This window comes from Raphanus sativus, chromosome 5 (assembly GCF_000801105.2).
Source record: "Raphanus sativus cultivar WK10039 chromosome 5, ASM80110v3, whole genome shotgun sequence".
In the NCBI taxonomy this organism is placed as follows: Eukaryota; Viridiplantae; Streptophyta; class Magnoliopsida; order Brassicales; family Brassicaceae; genus Raphanus; species Raphanus sativus.
Window position 1 is genome coordinate 30730553 of NC_079515.1, and position 18451 is coordinate 30749003.

The 18451-nt window shown below is 37.7% G+C and overlaps 5 protein-coding genes across 7 annotated transcripts in view; 2 read left to right on the forward strand and 3 right to left on the reverse strand.

Annotated features, from left to right (window-relative positions):
• The window catches only part of LOC108829134 (25.3 kDa vesicle transport protein SEC22-1), a 57317-nt gene extending 41611 nt beyond the window's left edge, over positions 1 to 15706 (reverse strand). Inside the window, exons 1-6 of one of the 3 annotated variants that reach the window (XM_057011154.1) lie at positions 15569 to 15688; positions 15162 to 15397; positions 14806 to 14966; positions 14556 to 14702; positions 14333 to 14409; positions 14129 to 14213 (exon numbers count right to left, since the gene is read on the reverse strand). In XM_057011154.1, coding sequence (XP_056867134.1) covers positions 14130 to 14213; positions 14333 to 14409; positions 14556 to 14702; positions 14806 to 14966; positions 15162 to 15349 — 657 coding nt within the window. In that variant the 5' untranslated portion in view covers positions 15350 to 15397; positions 15569 to 15688 and the 3' untranslated portion in view covers position 14129. Of the gene's footprint in view, positions 1 to 13931; positions 14214 to 14332; positions 14410 to 14555; positions 14703 to 14805; positions 14967 to 15161; positions 15398 to 15568 lie in introns of those variants that run through there. The other 2 variants (XM_018602794.2, XM_018602793.2) reach the window with 2 other exon arrangements.
• LOC108834183 (aspartic proteinase A1) lies at positions 3189 to 6945 on the forward strand. The gene is made up of 14 exons (XM_018607530.2): positions 3189 to 3343; positions 3959 to 4311; positions 4406 to 4466; positions 4674 to 4768; positions 4857 to 4969; positions 5061 to 5229; positions 5316 to 5355; positions 5484 to 5548; positions 5641 to 5754; positions 5867 to 5931; positions 6009 to 6165; positions 6262 to 6381; positions 6474 to 6562; positions 6660 to 6945. The coding sequence occupies exons 2-14, from the start codon at positions 3964 to 3966 to the stop codon at positions 6742 to 6744; spliced, it is 1521 nt and encodes a 506-aa protein (XP_018463032.2). The 5' UTR covers positions 3189 to 3343; positions 3959 to 3963; the 3' UTR covers positions 6745 to 6945.
• LOC108834184 (F-box protein At2g32560) lies at positions 6961 to 10751 on the reverse strand. The gene is made up of 5 exons (XM_018607531.2): positions 9385 to 10751; positions 9214 to 9293; positions 8930 to 9111; positions 8786 to 8860; positions 6961 to 7286 (listed from the first exon to the last, which is right to left on the reverse strand). The coding sequence occupies exons 1-5, from the start codon at positions 9985 to 9987 to the stop codon at positions 7099 to 7101; spliced, it is 1128 nt and encodes a 375-aa protein (XP_018463033.2). The 5' UTR covers positions 9988 to 10751; the 3' UTR covers positions 6961 to 7098.
• Positions 11084 to 12869, reverse strand: LOC108834185 (uncharacterized). Its single transcript, XM_018607532.2, has 2 exons — positions 12479 to 12869; positions 11084 to 11693 (listed from the first exon to the last, which is right to left on the reverse strand). The coding sequence occupies exons 1-2, from the start codon at positions 12759 to 12761 to the stop codon at positions 11311 to 11313; spliced, it is 666 nt and encodes a 221-aa protein (XP_018463034.1). The 5' UTR covers positions 12762 to 12869; the 3' UTR covers positions 11084 to 11310.
• A 256-nt stretch (positions 15707 to 15962) lies between the features above and the next one.
• LOC108834182 (uncharacterized) lies at positions 15963 to 18424 on the forward strand. Its single transcript, XM_056986456.1, has 8 exons — positions 15963 to 16405; positions 16491 to 16596; positions 16671 to 16763; positions 16874 to 17069; positions 17188 to 17354; positions 17450 to 17682; positions 17754 to 17929; positions 18046 to 18424. Exons 1-8 carry the CDS (start codon positions 16075 to 16077, stop codon positions 18208 to 18210), a joined length of 1467 nt encoding a protein of 488 aa, XP_056842436.1. The 5' UTR covers positions 15963 to 16074; the 3' UTR covers positions 18211 to 18424.
• The last annotated feature ends 27 nt before the right edge of the window (positions 18425 to 18451 follow it).

The window sequence follows — 18451 nt, forward strand, 5'->3', positions numbered from 1 at the left end:
TGCGTAAGTATTTCGAACTTTGTTGTATCATTTCAGTTGACAGTTATATAGAAATTGACATTGGAAAATCGAAAGCTTAAAGTGAAGATCGCTTACACTAGGGTGAAATAATCAAACCTCAATCGAGATTAACGCTGAATAATATATACGTACGGTCGTTAATTACGGATAGTAGATTGATTGTTAAGTTATAGAGAAATATGTAGATTGATTTTTAATACGTACGGTAGTTAATTACGCATATTATTCAGCGTACTATGCATGTACTCACAACAAAGTTTAGACTAAGCCCTAGACCCTGCATCTTGGAAAATTAACTTATTTTCCTTAGGGCTAAACTCATCTTAATTAATTGTCCCTTTTAAATCGATCAACCCCATGTAAATTATCATAAATATTTGATATGAAGTTCATTTATGACAGTTTTATTATGACCTTCCGAGAAAGTTGAAGGGGTTAACAGATGTGATGAACAATGGGTCGGCTGAGAGCCTTTAATTATCAAAGAGCAGCACTGATGTTGACACAGAAGACTTCCCAAGACTCTCTGATCTCTCTCGCTCCTAAAATCGTCTCTCCGTTGTTTGTATTCGACTCTATATATGTCAAGTTCCAGAGGAAACGTTGGTGGCCTGAATTCAGATGATCAAAGCAACAAAGTTACCAGCAACCCCGGTGAAACAGTTAGTTTACCAGTGAGCCTCTCTGTTCCCTCTGAAGATGTTCATACGGATGAAAACGTGAGTACAAACTGTTTATTTCAACCGTGACATTAGTTACATTTCTCTCTTATTTTATCATATTGTAAATTTTCAACATGAAATCTCTTTTAATTATATTGTTTTTAATTTATATAGAGCGGATTTACTTGTATTTTCAGTTGATTGATTTGGATAACCAGAAGCTTGTTGAAGAAATGGCGCGGACGAACCAAATACATGTATGGCAAAGTAGATCCATATGTTATATATATATATATATATATATATATATATTATATAACCAATCAGTGGCGGAGACAGAAATTTTTTATACTGGGGTCATCAATATATTATTAATTAGCTATATAATATACTAAATATAAAAATATACCATTAAATTTTAAACACACTAGATATATTTGAAAATCTTATAAAATATTTTCGATTAATGAAACAAAATTTAAAATATTTTGATTTACTTTATAAAATTTACACATAGATAGTTTTAGCAATTTTTATATATGTTATTTTCACATTCAATGTTTATTTAGTATGTTTATTTTCAAGTTTAAATGTTTTTACTTAACAAACTAAAGATAACATCAATTAAAAATTCTTTAAATATATTTTTGACGATAAATTCTTTTAATATATATGAAAGACATTTTTGAAAACTATATATCCTAAACAATAGAAAAGAAAGATAATTACACATATCTTTAGTAATCCGATAAATAAACATTTAGCAAGAAAACCAGTTTTAGTAAATATTTTAACATGTACATGATTTTTAACTTTAGCTAAGCCCATATAAAATGGCCTGAGTTATTCGTCTAGATTTGGGTTACGTTTAAATGATCAAGTAATTGTGTTTTTTTTATAAAAAAAAACTGAAATTACGGATGCTTAGCTTACAGGGGTCAATGAAAAACTTTAGGTGGGGTCAAGCATTACAAACTCTCAAAAGTTATTGTAGATTATTAAAATTTATAGGGGTCAGCTGACCCCTCTAGCTCTCATGTGCATCCGCCCCTGTAACCAATAATGCACATGTTAGTATTTTAATTTTGGAAATTGATTTTTCTTGATCGTATACCCCTATTTGATTTTAGTTGGCTGATATACAAGTGGAGAATCAACAGCTTTTTGAAGAAGTGCTTAAACAAACGAAGAAGACTAACGCTGCACTTGCAAATCAGTCGGAGTTATATGACAAGCTGGTAATCAAATACATAGATCAATCAATAGGCTAACTAATCATTTGAAAACCACTGAGTTCATTTACTTTCTGACACATTACTTAGATACTTGGGACGAGCAATTCCATCGACTGCATATTGGCAAACTCTCCGGATACCAACGTGAAACCGGGTGGTAAGAGATTGCTTGGGCAGGAAGAAACCTCCGAGGCTGGATCTGAGAAGATGCAGAAGTTGAATTTGGAAGAAGATCGATCCTCTGAAGATCAGAAAGATTTAATGTGACGTTTATTACTTATGAAAACATACGTAAATAATGCAGCTTGAAGATCTCAGTATGAAATATGATCGCATTTTCTTCTTTTTTTTGCTAAAACTATTCTCACATTCTTAGCTTTCAAAAAAAGAAAAACTACTATTACATTCTTTTTTTTCTAAAGAAAAATATTATCACATTCTTGAAATGGAATTTACATTCTTAGAAAAAGATATAACAAGAAACAAGTTTTTTTTTTTGCCGACATCACAAGAAACAAGTTTAGTTTGGATTTGTATCCAATAATAAAAGTTCAGTTTGGATCGGAATTTTTTTCCCTGCAATTTTTGATAAACTTGCAATTCTTGAGATCAGAAATTTTTTGCCGACATCACATCCTTGCTATTCCCTGCAATTTTTTTCCTCGGTTGGTGTTACCAGTTGGACCCTAAGTTTGAAAAGGTCAAATATATTTTATTTCTTTTAACAAAAGCCCAAATATAAACTTTTAATTGATCATTGTCCATGAGGTATGCCTTCTTTCCTTAAATTGGGCTTTAGAACAGATGATAGAAAGATGAACCACAGTTTGACTCATCTCAAATCAACGGATAAGATCTTATAAGAGCACGTAGTCCACTCTAAGTTCGTAAGCACCTTGATTATTAATTTCCGCTAAATATAAAAAAACTAGATTCGTTAAACCTTCCTATCCATTCGACAACGATCAGAGCCGGTCCTACAAATCTAAAGGCTACAAGCCAAAAAAATAAATGTGGCCGAAATGAAGGATGCGAGGTTCGAACACGTGACCTGTTGTGGATTTAGCAGCATGTCAACCACCAATGCTACTAAGACTTTACTGTCAAAATGTGGTCGAAACATATATAATTATTGGACGGCTGGAAGCGGTCGCTTCTCTCGCTTCCGTCAAGGGCCGCCTCTGCAACGATATAATCCAACTGTTCATCAGACTCGATCCAACGGCTGATATAGAAACCAGTGCTACACGCTCTCTCTCTTATGACCAGATTATAAAAGTGGGTCCCTGTCGTAGTCAATTAAGGAACAGCCCTGTTATTGTAGCGTCTTCTCTCTTAGGATAAATACAACTAATATCTCTCCTCGTATCCTTCTTCATCATCAATACTTTCCTCATTTTCAGAGCATCTCGTGCCTTCGCTTCGGTGAGTGTTCTCCGCCTCTCCTCTCCTCTCCTCTCTTCTCTGTGTTTCGATGTAGATTAGTATCTACGTATGATCAGATTAGGTGATTCGTGGCTCCCTGGGCGGTTAATTTTGCTCTTCACTATAGTAGTCGTGCTTGAACAGTGCGAATTTTGGTTTTGAAGCTTTTGATTTTTTTTTTTGTTTGATCATGCAATCGTACAGTACTACACCTCTTTATTTATCTTGCTAAATGATTGTTCTGATCTCAAGTTTCTTGTGAACCCATTCGTAGAAATGATTTGGTGTTTCTAGGGTTTTGTTGTAATCAATGTTTAACCAGAAAAGGAAAGGTCTTTATCATTTGCAGAGTCAAAAGTCTTTCTCTTTTATTTATTTCTTCCACGCTACTGCTTACTTGGTTGCTGTTTGAGGGAGACTTAAGTAAGAAAATAAATTTTATCACTTTAATGCGTGTTACCTTGTTCATCTTTATCTGTTTGAGAAAGACCAAGTAAAAATTGTACCCTTTAGTATTATTACTATATAAACAGTTTCTTATAATATGTTTTAGTTGACTAATATAGGTCCTCTGATTCTGTCTTGTTCTGATTTTTTGTTGTTGTTGATGAATAGGTGAAATGGGAGTATACTCTAAAACGGTTGCTGTGTCACTCATTGTCTCGTTCCTGCTGTTTCTCTCTGCCTCTGCTGAGCGTAATGATGGAACTTTCAGGGTTGGCCTGAAGAAACTTAAGTTGGATCCTAAGAGCCGTCTTGCAGCACGTGTTGGTTCCAAGCAATTAAAGCCCTTGAGAGCTTACGGTCTTGGAGGTTCTGGGGATGCTGATATTGTCACGCTGAAGAATTACTTAGATGCTCAGTACTACGGTGAGATCGCTATTGGTACTCCGCCACAGAAGTTCACCGTGGTTTTTGACACTGGGAGCTCTAACCTCTGGGTGCCATCTTCAAAATGCTATTTCTCGGTGAGCAGCAATATATTGTCTATAATGGTTCAAAAAAATGGTCAAGATACGTTGCAGAAGAGAATTAATATGTTTGTTTCTGTACGTTGTGTAGATTGCATGTCTCTTCCATTCCAAATACAAGTCCTCGCGTTCAAGCACATATGAGAAGAATGGTTTGTGTACTCTCTCTATTGAAAAATTATTTCCTGAATTAGTTATGCAGTCTTTATTGTGGTTTTGTGTTCTGAAAGTGTAGTATGTGTTTGTAATGAGGTCTGTTTGCTTAGCCGAGAATCTTTTTCACCTTTCTTTCAAAGATGCAACATCTTTGAGGATGTGAGCTATGATGTTTATAACTAAGTCGCTCATCTTTGATTCAGGAAAATCCGCCGCAATTCACTACGGAACTGGGGCAATTGCTGGCTTCTTTAGTAATGATGCCGTCACGGTTGGCGATCTAGTTGTCAAGGATCAGGTAAAATATATCCTACCCTATTCAACCCTCCTTTGCGTATATATGCTACTTCACTGATCTTCCTTGTTACGATTGCCTATCTTATCAGGAGTTTATTGAGGCAACCAAGGAGCCTGGTATAACATTTGTTGTAGCTAAATTTGATGGTATCCTTGGTCTTGGATTCCAAGAGATCTCAGTTGGAAATGCCGCTCCTGTTTGGTACGCTTGCAATTTTCTTCTCTTGATTAGGTTGAGCTAACTACTTCCTGTAGCTTTAATCTCATACCATGATGTCTTTTTCTTATAACAGGTACAACATGCTCAAGCAAGGCCTCATCAAGGAGCCCGTGTTTTCATTTTGGCTTAACCGTAACGCTGAGGATGAAGAAGGTGGTGAACTTGTATTTGGAGGTGTTGATCCAAAACATTTCAAGGGAGAGCATACTTATGTCCCTGTGACACAAAAGGGTTACTGGCAGGTATGTTATATATCATTTTCTTGTCTTGTTTTGACATAAACGTCTTCCAGTGGTCTAACTCAAGCTTTTTTTTTTGTGTGCAATAGTTTGACATGGGTGATGTTCTCATTGGCGGTGCACCCACTGGTATGTATAGCATTAATATGCTTTGTTCTTTATAATATATATAGCTGGTCGTAACCAATTAGAAAGGCTTTACTATTTATGTTTGCTGGCAACGACTGGATCTAAGGTTTTGAGTCATTGTTATACAGGATATTGCGAAAGTGGATGCTCTGCGATAGCAGATTCTGGAACATCTTTGCTTGCGGGTCCAACAGTAAGCACGAAACCTGGAACGGGTTCTCTAGTGGTTTCGTAATGAGTAGTATTGGTAGTAATACACTCTTATTTTTGTTTTTATTTGTGTAGACTGTAATCACCATGATAAACCATGCTATTGGAGCAGCTGGAGTTGTTAGCCAGCAGTGCAAGATTGTTGTGGATCAGTACGGACAAACCATTTTGGATTTACTTTTGTCTGAGGTAAGTATGCTTATCAGACTAGTTAAGAGTCTCTGTAACAAATCATATGCTGTGTATGCCACTCTTGTTATGTTAATGATATTGACTTACATTACCCCCCTTTGGTTTGCAGACCCAACCGAAGAAAATCTGCTCGCAGATTGGTCTGTGCACTTTCGATGGTAAACGTGGTGTCAGGTAAATTTCCAGTGGTTTCGTTCATGTTACTGAGAAGCTATATCTTATTAACTATGATTCTTCTTTTCTTGTTTTAGTATGGGCATTGAGTCAGTGGTGGACAAGGAAAACGCCAAATCTTCCAATGGTGTTGGAGATGCCGCGTGTTCTGCATGTGAGATGGCAGTTGTTTGGATACAGAGCCAGTTGAGGCAGAACATGACTCAGGAACGCATATTGGACTACATCAACGATGTAAAGCTTCAATTACATCACCTTTTGATACATTCTGTTAAACCTTTCTTGTTCTGATGTTGTTTTATTTGCTAATGTTGTTGGTTTCCTGGACAGCTATGCGAGCGTCTTCCCAGCCCAATGGGAGAATCTGCAGTGGACTGTGCACAACTCTCGACCATGCCCACTGTTTCGCTCACCATTGGAGGCAAAGTCTTTGATCTTGCTCCAGAGGAGGTAGGATTAAAAATTTGATTCATATCTCGTAGTGTTCACCTGAAAATTATACATATATATTTAATCTCTTGGCATTGGTATGGTGTGAGCAGTATGTTCTGAAGGTTGGTGAGGGCCCTGCGGCACAGTGCATCAGTGGCTTTATTGCACTTGACGTTGCTCCACCTCGTGGACCTCTCTGGTAAGTAATTGGTTCTACACTTCAGAACAGTTTCCAGCTCTTTTCTTTCTATATAGCTTTACTAACCGGAAAAGCATGGTTTGTAAAAATGTGACAGGATCCTTGGAGATGTGTTCATGGGCAAATACCACACCGTGTTTGACTTTGGAAAAGAGCAGGTCGGGTTTGCAGAGGCAGTGTAAAACACGAGTTTGGTTTGATGTGAACAATTGGTCTCTCGTTCGTATGTTGTGTGTTGTTAAAAAAGACTAGTCGTAGTAGTAGTAATGGTAAGGCCTTTGTATTTTTGAAGATATTAGCTTTGTATATACCTATCGTTAAGTAAGTTCGATGTTGAAAGACTAAAAATAAAAGTCCCTATGCCTTCGTGGTTATATATGTTATCCGCTGCTTTGGAAAAAAAAAAAATCTATTCTCGAATAAATATAATCAAATTGTTAATCATACATTGGATACAATAGAATACACATCTAAACTTGACGTCCTACGCTTCGTGCAAATGTTGTTTCGCAATGTGGTTGTTCTTCTTCTTCATGCTACTCCAAGATGGAGGATGGCCAGAGACGTGTCCACGTTGCAATCTCTTCTTTACAACTTAGCTTTCTGATTCCTCCGTAGAACCCGTCTTCCTCGTTACCTTCCTCTCTATGTTCTCTCTTGTTGATCATTGTTCTTCTCCACCTCGACCCCACTGTGTACTGGTTGAACTCCAACACCACCATCTCTGTTTTTAATCAATACTTTTACCATTTAGCACAACATATGAATGCAATAAACCTTTCTACAATACTCATTGGTTTAGCTATACGATCAGGGGGTTGGGTATAGTTATGATGTAAGTGGGTGATATGGGAATATGGTTAGATAGATTATGATATTTTACATTAAGAGTTTTGATAGTTTTCTATTTAATAATTGGTTTATTTTTTATATTAGTTTAAAGGTTTTCCATATTCTACAAAGTTGTATCCCTATATAAGGGTTTCTTATTATTAATAAGAGACAAGCTTCCAAGAATTAACTTAATCTTTAAGAGAGATTAGGTTAAGAGGAAGTAAGCTTTTTGGTTCATATCAATTTGGTATCAGAGCAAAACGATTCTATGGAGGCCAAGCTCGATAGTATACTAGCACAATTGGCGGCTCTAACGGAGGAGGTTCGATCAACAAGAGCGAAAGTGGATGAACATGATAAGCTGTTGGAGAAACTCGTGGTAGAACCAAGAGGTGCATTTGCCGCCAAGGTGAACACCACAAACACTGAGCAGAGATCAGCCGTCAAGTTCTCTGCCGACGAACTAACAGACGTTCAAATAATGAGTGAGATTAAAGGTAAAGGGGTTACCACACAAAATGAAGAAGCATGCGAGCAGCCCAAGACAGTGCTAGAAGAAATTCATGAGGAGAAAGTCTGTGAGGAGGAAACTATGTTGCAGGAAGATATGGTGACAAAGAGAAAAAAATCAGACTTTAATATGCTTTGCAAGTTTTCAATTCAAATATGTGATACCTCAACAAAGAAAGTAAACTGTTGCGGTGATCAAGTGCAGTTTCTGTCACGGTTTATGGCAGAGCATGACAATTAGTTTGGACAGCAAATACATTGCTATGGTCATGTAGTGATTCTTGTGCTTATCATTAGTTGGAGCTTGAGGACAAGCTCCGATTGGAAGGAGGGGATAATGATATGGGAATATGGTTAGATAGATTATGATATTTTACATTAAGAGTTTTGGTAGTTTTCTATTTAATAATTGGTTTACTTTTTATATTAGTTTAAATGTTTTCCATATTCTACAAAATTGTATCTCTATATAAGGGTTTTTTATTATTAATAAGAGACAAGCTTCCAAGAATTAACTTAATCTCTAAGAGAGATTAGGTTAAGAGGAAGTAAGCTTTTTGGTTCATATCAGTGGGCAACACACAAAATCTTACATTATTATTCTAATTGATTTCTACTTTGTGTGGTGTTGAGAGGTGCCAACAAAAGAAAAGATCTTTTGGAGTTTAAAAAAAGAGACAGAATCATTGTTGACCACCATTTTTCAAGACACACATTTTATCAAAATGTCGAGAAAAATCAAGACATATCGCCATCATTTGGCTTTTTTGAGGACCAATGCTCTAATCAGATCTCTTCAATGTTCACACTTTTCAACTTGGGAATTTAAACGAGAAAATGAGTAAAAAACAGAACATGAAGCTGAGAAGAAGAACGCACCACTAAGATGGCAATGACAATGGTTGAGATCCCCATCACACGATTCCAAATGGCCAACGGTACCATACCACCATCCTAACACAACAACAAGCTTTGTTTTCAGAATCAGGGTATGTTCGAACCAAGAGTCATCAAAAGATTTACCATAAGGGAACTCTTTGTTCCTTCTCCACTGAATCTCGATATGATCTCCAGGTTTCAACTCGTTTAGAGACTCTTCTGACACATGAAGATGATGAGGAGAAGCCTCAAGGGGAGCTGCTCTTAGCCTCTCCCATGTCACACCCTTTTCAACCGAACCTGCTCTTCTACCCTGTGGCGGATACCTAAAATCCCCAAAACAGAGTTTTCTTTTTATATTAAAAATGACTTCGATGAAGAATAAGTTAAAAAAAAACTGTCAAATGTGAACCTCAGATAAATTATACCTCGCTTGAAAAGTATCAGTGAGGGCGTCATAGCTAAGCTCTGCATCATAACATGACAACATGAACCCTACATGCCCATTCTGCTCTTACACCAAAAGAGACCACTACTTTAATGATCAAATCCAGAAAAAATAAAAAAAACTAACTATGTTGTTTAATAAAATTGATTACCTCACGGTTGTAAACTTGAGCTGGGAACCAAAAACGACCAGTTTCAAGTGAGATATAGAAGCTCATAGTGGAATCAACTGGCAGAGCCTTCCTCTGTTTACTATCATCATCTCTCAAAACAGAGGAAATAGATCGAAGACAAGCGATGATGAGTTTATCAAGCCCAAGAGGATGACCGGTTTGGTGAAGAGGAGAAGAATCAAGATGACGGGAGGAAGAGAGATAGCATTTCCACTCTCTATACGCAGAAGGGCCAAGGATCTTGCCCCATTTGCTCACCAAGTGTTTCTCCCACAGATGATCACTCACACACCTCTCCCTCAAGGAGCTACAAACCCTAGCCATACTAGAGAGTCCAGAGGGTGGAAGAAGGTCGAGAATGCGGTCGAGAGCCAGGTCAGGGAGGTCAAGGACCGACATATGGTCTTCTAGCGCAGGAGAGGCAGGGTCGGGTTTGGTTGGATGGAGAGTGTTGGTGAAGAGGAGGTTCTTGGAGAGGTAGAAAGAGAGCAAGGATTTGGTTTCAGATGCCCATGGAGGAAGAGATAACGATTTTGACAAGAAAAAGAAAGAGAGACATGAGATGAGAAAGTAGAGAAGCATTATTTTGGTGTGTTTTTGCTTCCTTTTTGTTTTTTGATCTGTTGTGGCTGTTTCTGAGAGTATAAATGGAAGGAGAGGATAGGTAGATGACCAATAGGAATTGAGAGATTACCTAACCAACTTATGAAAAAACAAAAAACAATTGTTTTTGGGAACTTGAAGCTGAATGAAGTTGCCAAGTTGAATCAAGAGTGGTTTGGACCCCACAAAAACCCAGATGACAGGAAAGAAAAGCCTTTACAAAAATCCAAACTTTGCAGACAAAACCGAGATAATGCGTAAAGAATGTGCCAGTTATTATTTAAAATCAATAAAAAGAATATTTTTTAAAGAAAAAGGTCTAGTTGGTGTCATTGGGATTTCCAAGGACAGTGGGAAGATAGAAAGAATCGGATCTGGGCACCAAAAACAAAAGATTCATTGAACCCAAAACCATAAACAATTTTTTAATAGAAAAACTATTAATTTATTGTTAATTGTTATAAAAACATAAACAAACCAATAGGGAGGATGAAGAAGGAGAAGAGGAGCCTGAAGAGAGTTTTGGCACCTCCACCTTCTACAGAAGAAACAGATTTCTTTCTCCTTCCTCCTCCCAAACTCTCAAGATACCAACCAGACCAACAAATTATGCAAACAATCAACTCTTCCTCTCTTGTAAAACTCCATTTTAAAATATTCATCTAAAATAGCAAAAACTTGGATTATGATAAAGATGAGAGAGGCTACTGCTTATTTACCCTTTTTGTCAAAAATACCAAAGAGAGAGATAGAGAGAGCAATATATTCTCCATTCCATGTGTACCAGTACCACAACTCTATTATTCTACAGCCTGCAAACATCTTCACACAACAACACACACAGAAAATGAGAAAAGGAACAACATCTCCTCTTGAGATCAGGAAAGGGTAGCAGAAGAGAGTCGTAATACAATACTTCAAGACAGAATCGCAAATATGAGCATCAGGTTGAATCAACTTGTCTGAATCTCCACCAATCTTTTCTCGACAAGTTCCTTCAACTTGGAAAAACGAATAACATCAAATTTGGAAAGCTACTGTAATATTTATATGGAGAGAAATAAGAAACAAGGCATACGGAATTAGATCATTTGATCATTTCAACTTCAGCCAACAACACTAGGACAAAAAGAAACAAATGTATTTTGTGTTTTTGTATTCCCTCTGATTTACTCCCATTATCTTCCATATGGTTAAAGACAAGATTCAATTACCAAGCAGCAAATCACCCTATTAACAAACACCAAACGTAATATCACAAACAAGTTTAAACTAAAAAAAAATGTTGGAGTACAGACTGGCTCAAGTATTCTTCTTGATGCTTGAACGCGAAATTCTTGAATCCACAGTGTGCAATTGGTAACGAAGATCCTGGTTTTCCTCAGACAGCCGGTTAAACTCAATCAGGAACCCTTCAGATTGCTTCTGTAGAGCTATTCCACTTGTTTCTTCAGTACGGATTTCTTTAGTCTTTGCCTCGATCTCAGACTCCAGCTGCTTTTGTCTTTCCCGAAGAGATGTGATTTCTTGTTTCAAGCTTTTGACTTCATCTGAAGCTCTGGCTTTCTCACCTTCCAAAACCGATCCTTCCTTCTTTACAACTTCCATGGTCTTCCTTCTCATGCGTAGCTCTCTCATGTAGTGGTGCAGCCTGTCTATCATCAGCCCAAGGAAAAGAAACCCACCTGGACGTATAGCACAACTAATATAAGGTTTTACCAAAGCAGAAGAGGAAATATACCAAATGCACAAAAGAAATCTAAAAAAAAAAAACTGAAACTTTAAAAGCTGAAATTTCAAATAACAAAAGCTTTTTATGGATACTTTACTTGCATAGCCAATTTGAAGTTGACATAGAGGAGGAGGAGAAGAGCTAAGCAATCACACTCGCAACTAAGGTTTTACACAAAGAAGAAGACACAGTTCAGAGGTTTTACCCAAGCACAAAAGATATCAAACTGAAACTTTGAAAGCCAGATTTTAAATAACAAAAAGCTTTTATGATACTAATTCCATAGCCAATTTGAGTGTAGTAAGTTGATACATAGGAGGGGAAGAGCTAATAAGCAATCACACCAGTAGGTAGCAACTAAGGTTTACACAAAGTAGAAGAAGGCTTTAACTGAGTCTGGAGAAGCTGATTTCACCGAAACAAAAACCTCCTGGGCACACAATATGAATCCCTCCACATCCAATTTGATTGAATCAATAGCTAAACCATTAGTATATATCTACTCTAAATTCGACTACACGAGTAAGATCAACACACAGTAATCACAAACATTCAAGAGCTTGAGCTAAATCATCAGTCTATCTAAGATCCATCACAAGATCTCAACCTCCACGACAACATAGTTTCCTTAAACCGGATCTCGAATTCTCTCTACTAGTAATTTCCGGTTAAGAGTTTACTAACAAACCAATTTAAAAAAAACCGGATCTAACCGGAGAAGCGAAAAGGAGGCTTTACCCATGAGAGTGGATTCGAGGAGATGCTTAGACATGATGACCTCATCCGTCGGGTTCATTGCACCCTCCTCGATCCAGCGCTTCTGGATCTCCATCATACTGTACACGCTCGCCACCAGCACCACGCAGACCGTCGCGGAGACGGTCTGGACCACCACCGGTCCGCGCCCGCGCTTCGCGCGATCCAGGCTCATGATCAGGAGCTTCCGAATCGGCGTTTTGAAAGAGAGCGCCAGTATCACCGCGACCTCGGAGAGTACAACCGCGAAGAGTAAGTGCTGCATCGTGTGTTGTTTGATCGGAGGAGGGAGATGTGATCGAGAACTTTCCTTGCCGTCGGCAAATACGAAGAAGGAAAGTTCAAGGAGTCTTAACTCTTAAGCAGGTGTGACATCTACTACTTACTACCTTCGCTTTTGAACTTTTGTAGTTTTATCCGTTTAGTCCCTGTATTGTAAAACGTTTTACAAATAGCTCTATTATTTGAAAATAGGTTAATGTAACCCCGCAAACAATGAAATCTACTAGGCTTGAGCAGCATTTTTGATATCGGTTCTGTTCGCTTTAGGTATTTTAGATATCAGATAGTTCGGATAGAAGTTAATTGATTTATTACTACATGAACTATTTTTGATTTGGATAGTTTCAAATTCGGTTCGGCTAGGTTAGGCTCGTATAATAAAACTAGAAACTGCAATATACTTAAAAAAGTTTGGTTTTCAGATAATTCAAATTAAATATAAAACATTTTAGGTAAAAAAATGGAATAACAAAAATGGTTTTTATAAAAATTCCGGCTATTTCAGATTACTTATTACTCTATATATTTGGAATAAAAAATTCAGATAATTTTCAGATATTTTTTATTAATTTTTTTAAAAATATTTTTGAATACTTTTAATAGATTTTTAAATTATAAATATAGTTATTTATGTTATAACATTTTTATATATTAGGATATCCGTTTGGTTTTCGATTCGGTTTCAATTTAGTTTTGTTACTTCAGATATAAAAATATAGAAATTATTCAGTTTTTTTGAAGATTTCGGTTTCATATATTTTTTGGTTTGGTTATCTACTACCTTTGCTTTTGAACTTCTGTAGATTTATACTATTAGTCCCTAAAGTTTAGTTCATTTCCCTCGCCGACTCCTTTTCCTTCTTCCAATAGGACCTTGAACTCTGAATATGTCAAAAATAATGGACCGAGTTTGTTTTCGTTGAGGTCTTCTCTTCCGTGTAGATTAATAGGTGATAAACCGAACCATCCTTGCATTTGCTTAGTCTGAAAAGTCAATAAGTTTCTTACGATACGTGAGAAGATGAAAGAGTCGCAACGTACACCACATATATGATCACTAAAACTCAGTTTTGTTTATCTTGGGACGAGCTTGCTTCGGAAATGAGATGATAAGGTTATTGCCATCGATAAAAGGACATTTGAGAAATTTGAGAATCAAGTTTAAAGTGTATAAACGGATGATGATAATATGAGCAGTCTCATAACAGTTTGCATACTACAGAAGTACAAAATGTGTCGAAGTTTCTGTTTTGAAAGAAAGAAGATATTTTGGTGGGTGCCGGAATCAGGCTGATATATGTCCGGAAAAGTCTGCTAAATTACGAAAATAGCCTTAGGTTCCTCCTCTCTTTTACCATAGCTTGTTCTTGACCCAGAAAAGAAGGAAAACTACACCCAACACGATCGCTACTGGTGCCCATTTCCTGATCAAAGCCTGGTTTACCAAAATCAATTCAAAACCCAAACCTTGAGCTATATAAACTAAACATGATCGTAACAAGTGACCAGTATTGTTGCATTGTCTAGTGTAAGGGAATATACAATCAAACTCACCTGGCGATTCAAATCTTTAGCTTTATCAGCATATATACGAGATTCAGAAGTTAGCCTACTCGACATCTCGCTCACCTCTGCATTAAGAAAAAAACAAAAAGCGGATGAGCATATTGCTTTGCTGATTATTAAAAAAAAATGCCCACAACTACTATTCTCCTGATTCAAAAAAGTGTAATGAATATGATCACATGAGAAAGAGTAGATAGGGGGGTGGGCTTACGGTCCAGCTTTTCACCAACACCTAAGACTTCCTGCACATTCCGCGTCATTATCTGATGGACCTCATAGAGTTCATCATTCAACTTGGCGATATTTCGTTGCGTACGAGTGTCTTGGTACAGTTTCTTGGTTTTCTGTATGAAAGTATCTACAACCCCCCCCCCCAAAAAAAAGAGAGTGAGAAATCCATAAAAGAATGTTTCCATTGAATTCGGTAGAGAGTCTAGTCTAGTAGTCTACAAAACACATACCAAATTTAATAAAAGCATAAGGTCTAGCAGCTGTTTCAATGTTAGGCCCATTGACACGTTCGAACTCATTCTTGAGATCTTCCAGGTACTGGAACGCGAGTTTCTTCGGGTAAGAGCGGTCACACATCGTCAAGTAGCAAACACGTCCTTCTATGATGTAACTGAAGTTCTCTGATCAAGGAATGACATGGATGGATATGCACATGACAAATAATCACACATGATAAGGCAATTAACTGGTGCAAACCTACGAGAAAGAGAGACTACTGTAGATAGAGACAGATGCAACTACTCTTAAAATCAAATATCAACATGAAAAATCTATCGAAATCGATTGGAGATGTTGAGAAGGATACTGGAAAACATAAGGGCCAGTTTCAACAGACATTCGTGAAGCTTCGTTATGACCTCGGGAGAGATTCTTGAACAGAGACTTAACCTGTTGCTTATACATGTCTGAATCTGGCAAGTCACGACCATCGTCGAGTCCCTCTGCTAGAGGCAAACCGTCAGTAACACGAGCTATCAATGTCATCTTCACCATCTCCGCCCTGGTTCCTTCTTCTCCAATTACAAAAAAATCTCACTGCAACTAATAATAAAATTAATTTCGAATTATCGTATAATCTTAATTTTGAAAGAAATCAAAAGATCTGATTTCAATAAAACAATTTCGATTTCAAATAAGCTATATCTATCCCCTTGCACCAAGTATACATATATAACGAAAAACATAAACTTCAAGTCCAGATTTTGAACTAACCTGATACGAGTGTTCAAATGCTTCTTCTCGATTCAAGGATCTGAGAACCAGAACCAGAAGATAGACGATGATCCAGAGGAGTGAATTATTGTCTTTATTAGTTTTTTTTTTTCTTAGTTTTTGATCTGTTGTCGAAATGTTATTTATGACTCATATACGCTCTGGCCTCACGTGATTGGCTCTGTGACGAGTCTTGGTGACATGTCTTGATGACATGGCGCGTTTGCCTTTTTAACCGGTCTGTATGGTCCAGATATAATATTCGAAATCGTAACTGGTCCTTCTGATTAAACCGGTACGGGTCGATTCTTGAGCAAACCGAAAAACCTCTTTATCGTTCAGAGGGTTTGAATCTTAAATTCGTTTTTTTGCTTCTCCGTCCGAGCTACGCTGTCGGAGAATTACTGAAAGCTACTTCTGTTCGGATTTGACCCAAAAAAAAGGAAGGAAGGCTTTGATACACTCTTCGGGATCGTATTTCTCGAAGAGGATCACGTACGTAAGCAATGGAATCAAACTCGAAATCCAGGAAAGAGTTCGTCTTGATCAAATACGCCGTCTTCTCGCGACTCCTCGTTCTCTTCTTAACCATTCTGTGGCGGAGCTTCCTCCAACCGTACGATACATCCGCCGTGCTCAACCCGCCTTGCCTGCACCACAAAGAAGTCACCGAAGACTCTCCTCCTCCACTCGATGCATTCTCGAAGACGCTTGAGAACAGCGTCGTTTGGGACAGCGTGTACTTCCTCAGGATCAGTCAGTGCGGGTACGAGTATGAGCAGACTTACGCCTTCTTGCCTCTCCTTCCCTTCTTCATCTCTCTTCTCTCTCGCACTGGTAACCTTTTCAGTAGTTTCTGTTCCCTTTTGGATCCCTACGAGTTCTCTTCTCACTGATCAGAAAGATGTGTCCTTTGATTCAGTTTTTGCGCCTTTGGTTCCGTTGATTGGTCTTCGAGGTGTAATGGTGTTGTCTGGTTACGTCGTCAGCAACTTGGCCTTCGTGTTTGCTGCTATCTATCTCTTCAGGTGCCATCTTGCGTAAGCAATCAACAGTTTTTGAGTTGCTCTTATTAGTGTCTTACATTAGTCTTTGCTAACAGGGTTTCAGTTATTATCTTGAAGGATACTGAGGCATCATTCAGAGCTTCAGTTATGTTCTGTTTCAATCCGGCGTCCATATTCTATTCATCAATGTAAGTGTATTCAATCAATGTTATTTTTATTGACTTTTGGAGGGTAAAATGTTCAATCTTATAAGAATGGTAACTAACTGAAGATTGGACTGTTTCCATTTAACTTTCAGATATTCAGAAAGCCTGTATGCTCTGTTTTCAATTGGAGGATTGTATCACTTGTTATCTGGTGCCAGCAATGCAGCAGTTCTCTGGTTTGCACTCTCCGGTTGTGCAAGGTCCAATGGAATTCTTAATGCTGGCTATATCTGTTTCCAAACTATGCATCGAGCATATGAGGCTTTGTATCTGAAAAGGCGTGTTTGTGTGAGTGAGTTAATACATACTTCAATCAAGTTTCCGAAGTTATGGTCTCAAGTCAAAACATTTGTAATTCTCTGGGGGTATTATAGTGATTTGTTTCTCTTCTCATTTGTCTGTGCAGGTTTTAGTTACTGGATTTCTTCGATGCGTATGCATTTGTCTTCCTTTTGTTGCATTTCAAGCATACGGATACTATAACATATGTCATGGACATACGCTTGATGAATTAAGGCCTTGGTGCAAAGCAAGGGTGCCTTTGCTGTACAACTTCATTCAAAGTCATTACTGGTAAGTTTGAAACTTTTTTTCTTATTCTTGCAAGTTTCCGTTCACTCTATTTGATTACGAGGTCTTAACGTTCTCGATGACATGAATTGTGACAGGGGAGTAGGGTTCCTTAGATACTTTCGGTTTAAACAGCTCCCAAACTTTCTGCTCGCTTCCCCAATTTTGTCTCTAGCTGTGTGTTCAGTTGTAAGTTACATGAAGACTCGACCTGAGCTCTTCATTTCCTTGGGATTTCAAGCTACCGAGAAAGAAAAGAGATCTTCTGCAAAGCTTTATTCTCTTAAGGATGATGCACTTGAACCAGCTGTTAAAAGTTCATCAAATGATGGTATGAGTGTCTTCACTTATGGAATTTTATAGTTCCAAAACTGATCGATCCTCTGTGTGTTTTCTGAGTAGGGAACCGTGACATTAGGCAGAGAAGACCGAGTAAAAAGAAGGATGTGGTTGTCACCAATGCAGCTGCGAAATCCAACTCGCCAGCTACATCAGGATGCTTTTCAGCTGATGTTTTTCCATTTGTCGTACACTTGTGTCTAATGACAGCTACAGCGTTCTTCATCATGCATGTTCAGGTTACATTCCCCAAAACCAAAACCAAAAACATAAACATGTACAGAAGATGACATAGAGGTTCTTGTGTGATAGTTGTTCACTGTCCTCATGTGTGTGTGTGTTGTGATTATTGCAGGTTGCAACACGGTTCTTGTCAGCGAGCCCTTCTCTTTACTGGTTTGCATCTCATTTAATTGCATCTCCTAAGCATAGGAAATGGGAATACTTGATATGGTCATATTGTGCAGCCTATATCCTACTTGGCACTCTTCTCTTCTCAAACTTCTATCCATTCACTTGATTTAAAAAGTTTTCAGCACCTTAGTTGTTTCATCAGAGAATCAAGACGTTGGTTTACCTTTCCTAACGGCAAAATTAACGGATACTTGTGGTTAGTCCAGAGAACAAACCAGTTTTGTTGTTTCTGCAGGATTCTAGCTCCTTCGTATTTGGCAAGATTTGTGACTTTTGTGAAAGATTTTGTATTATGAAATGAAGATAATGTTTGGTTTGCAGCAATATCCTCAGATATTATGGAATAA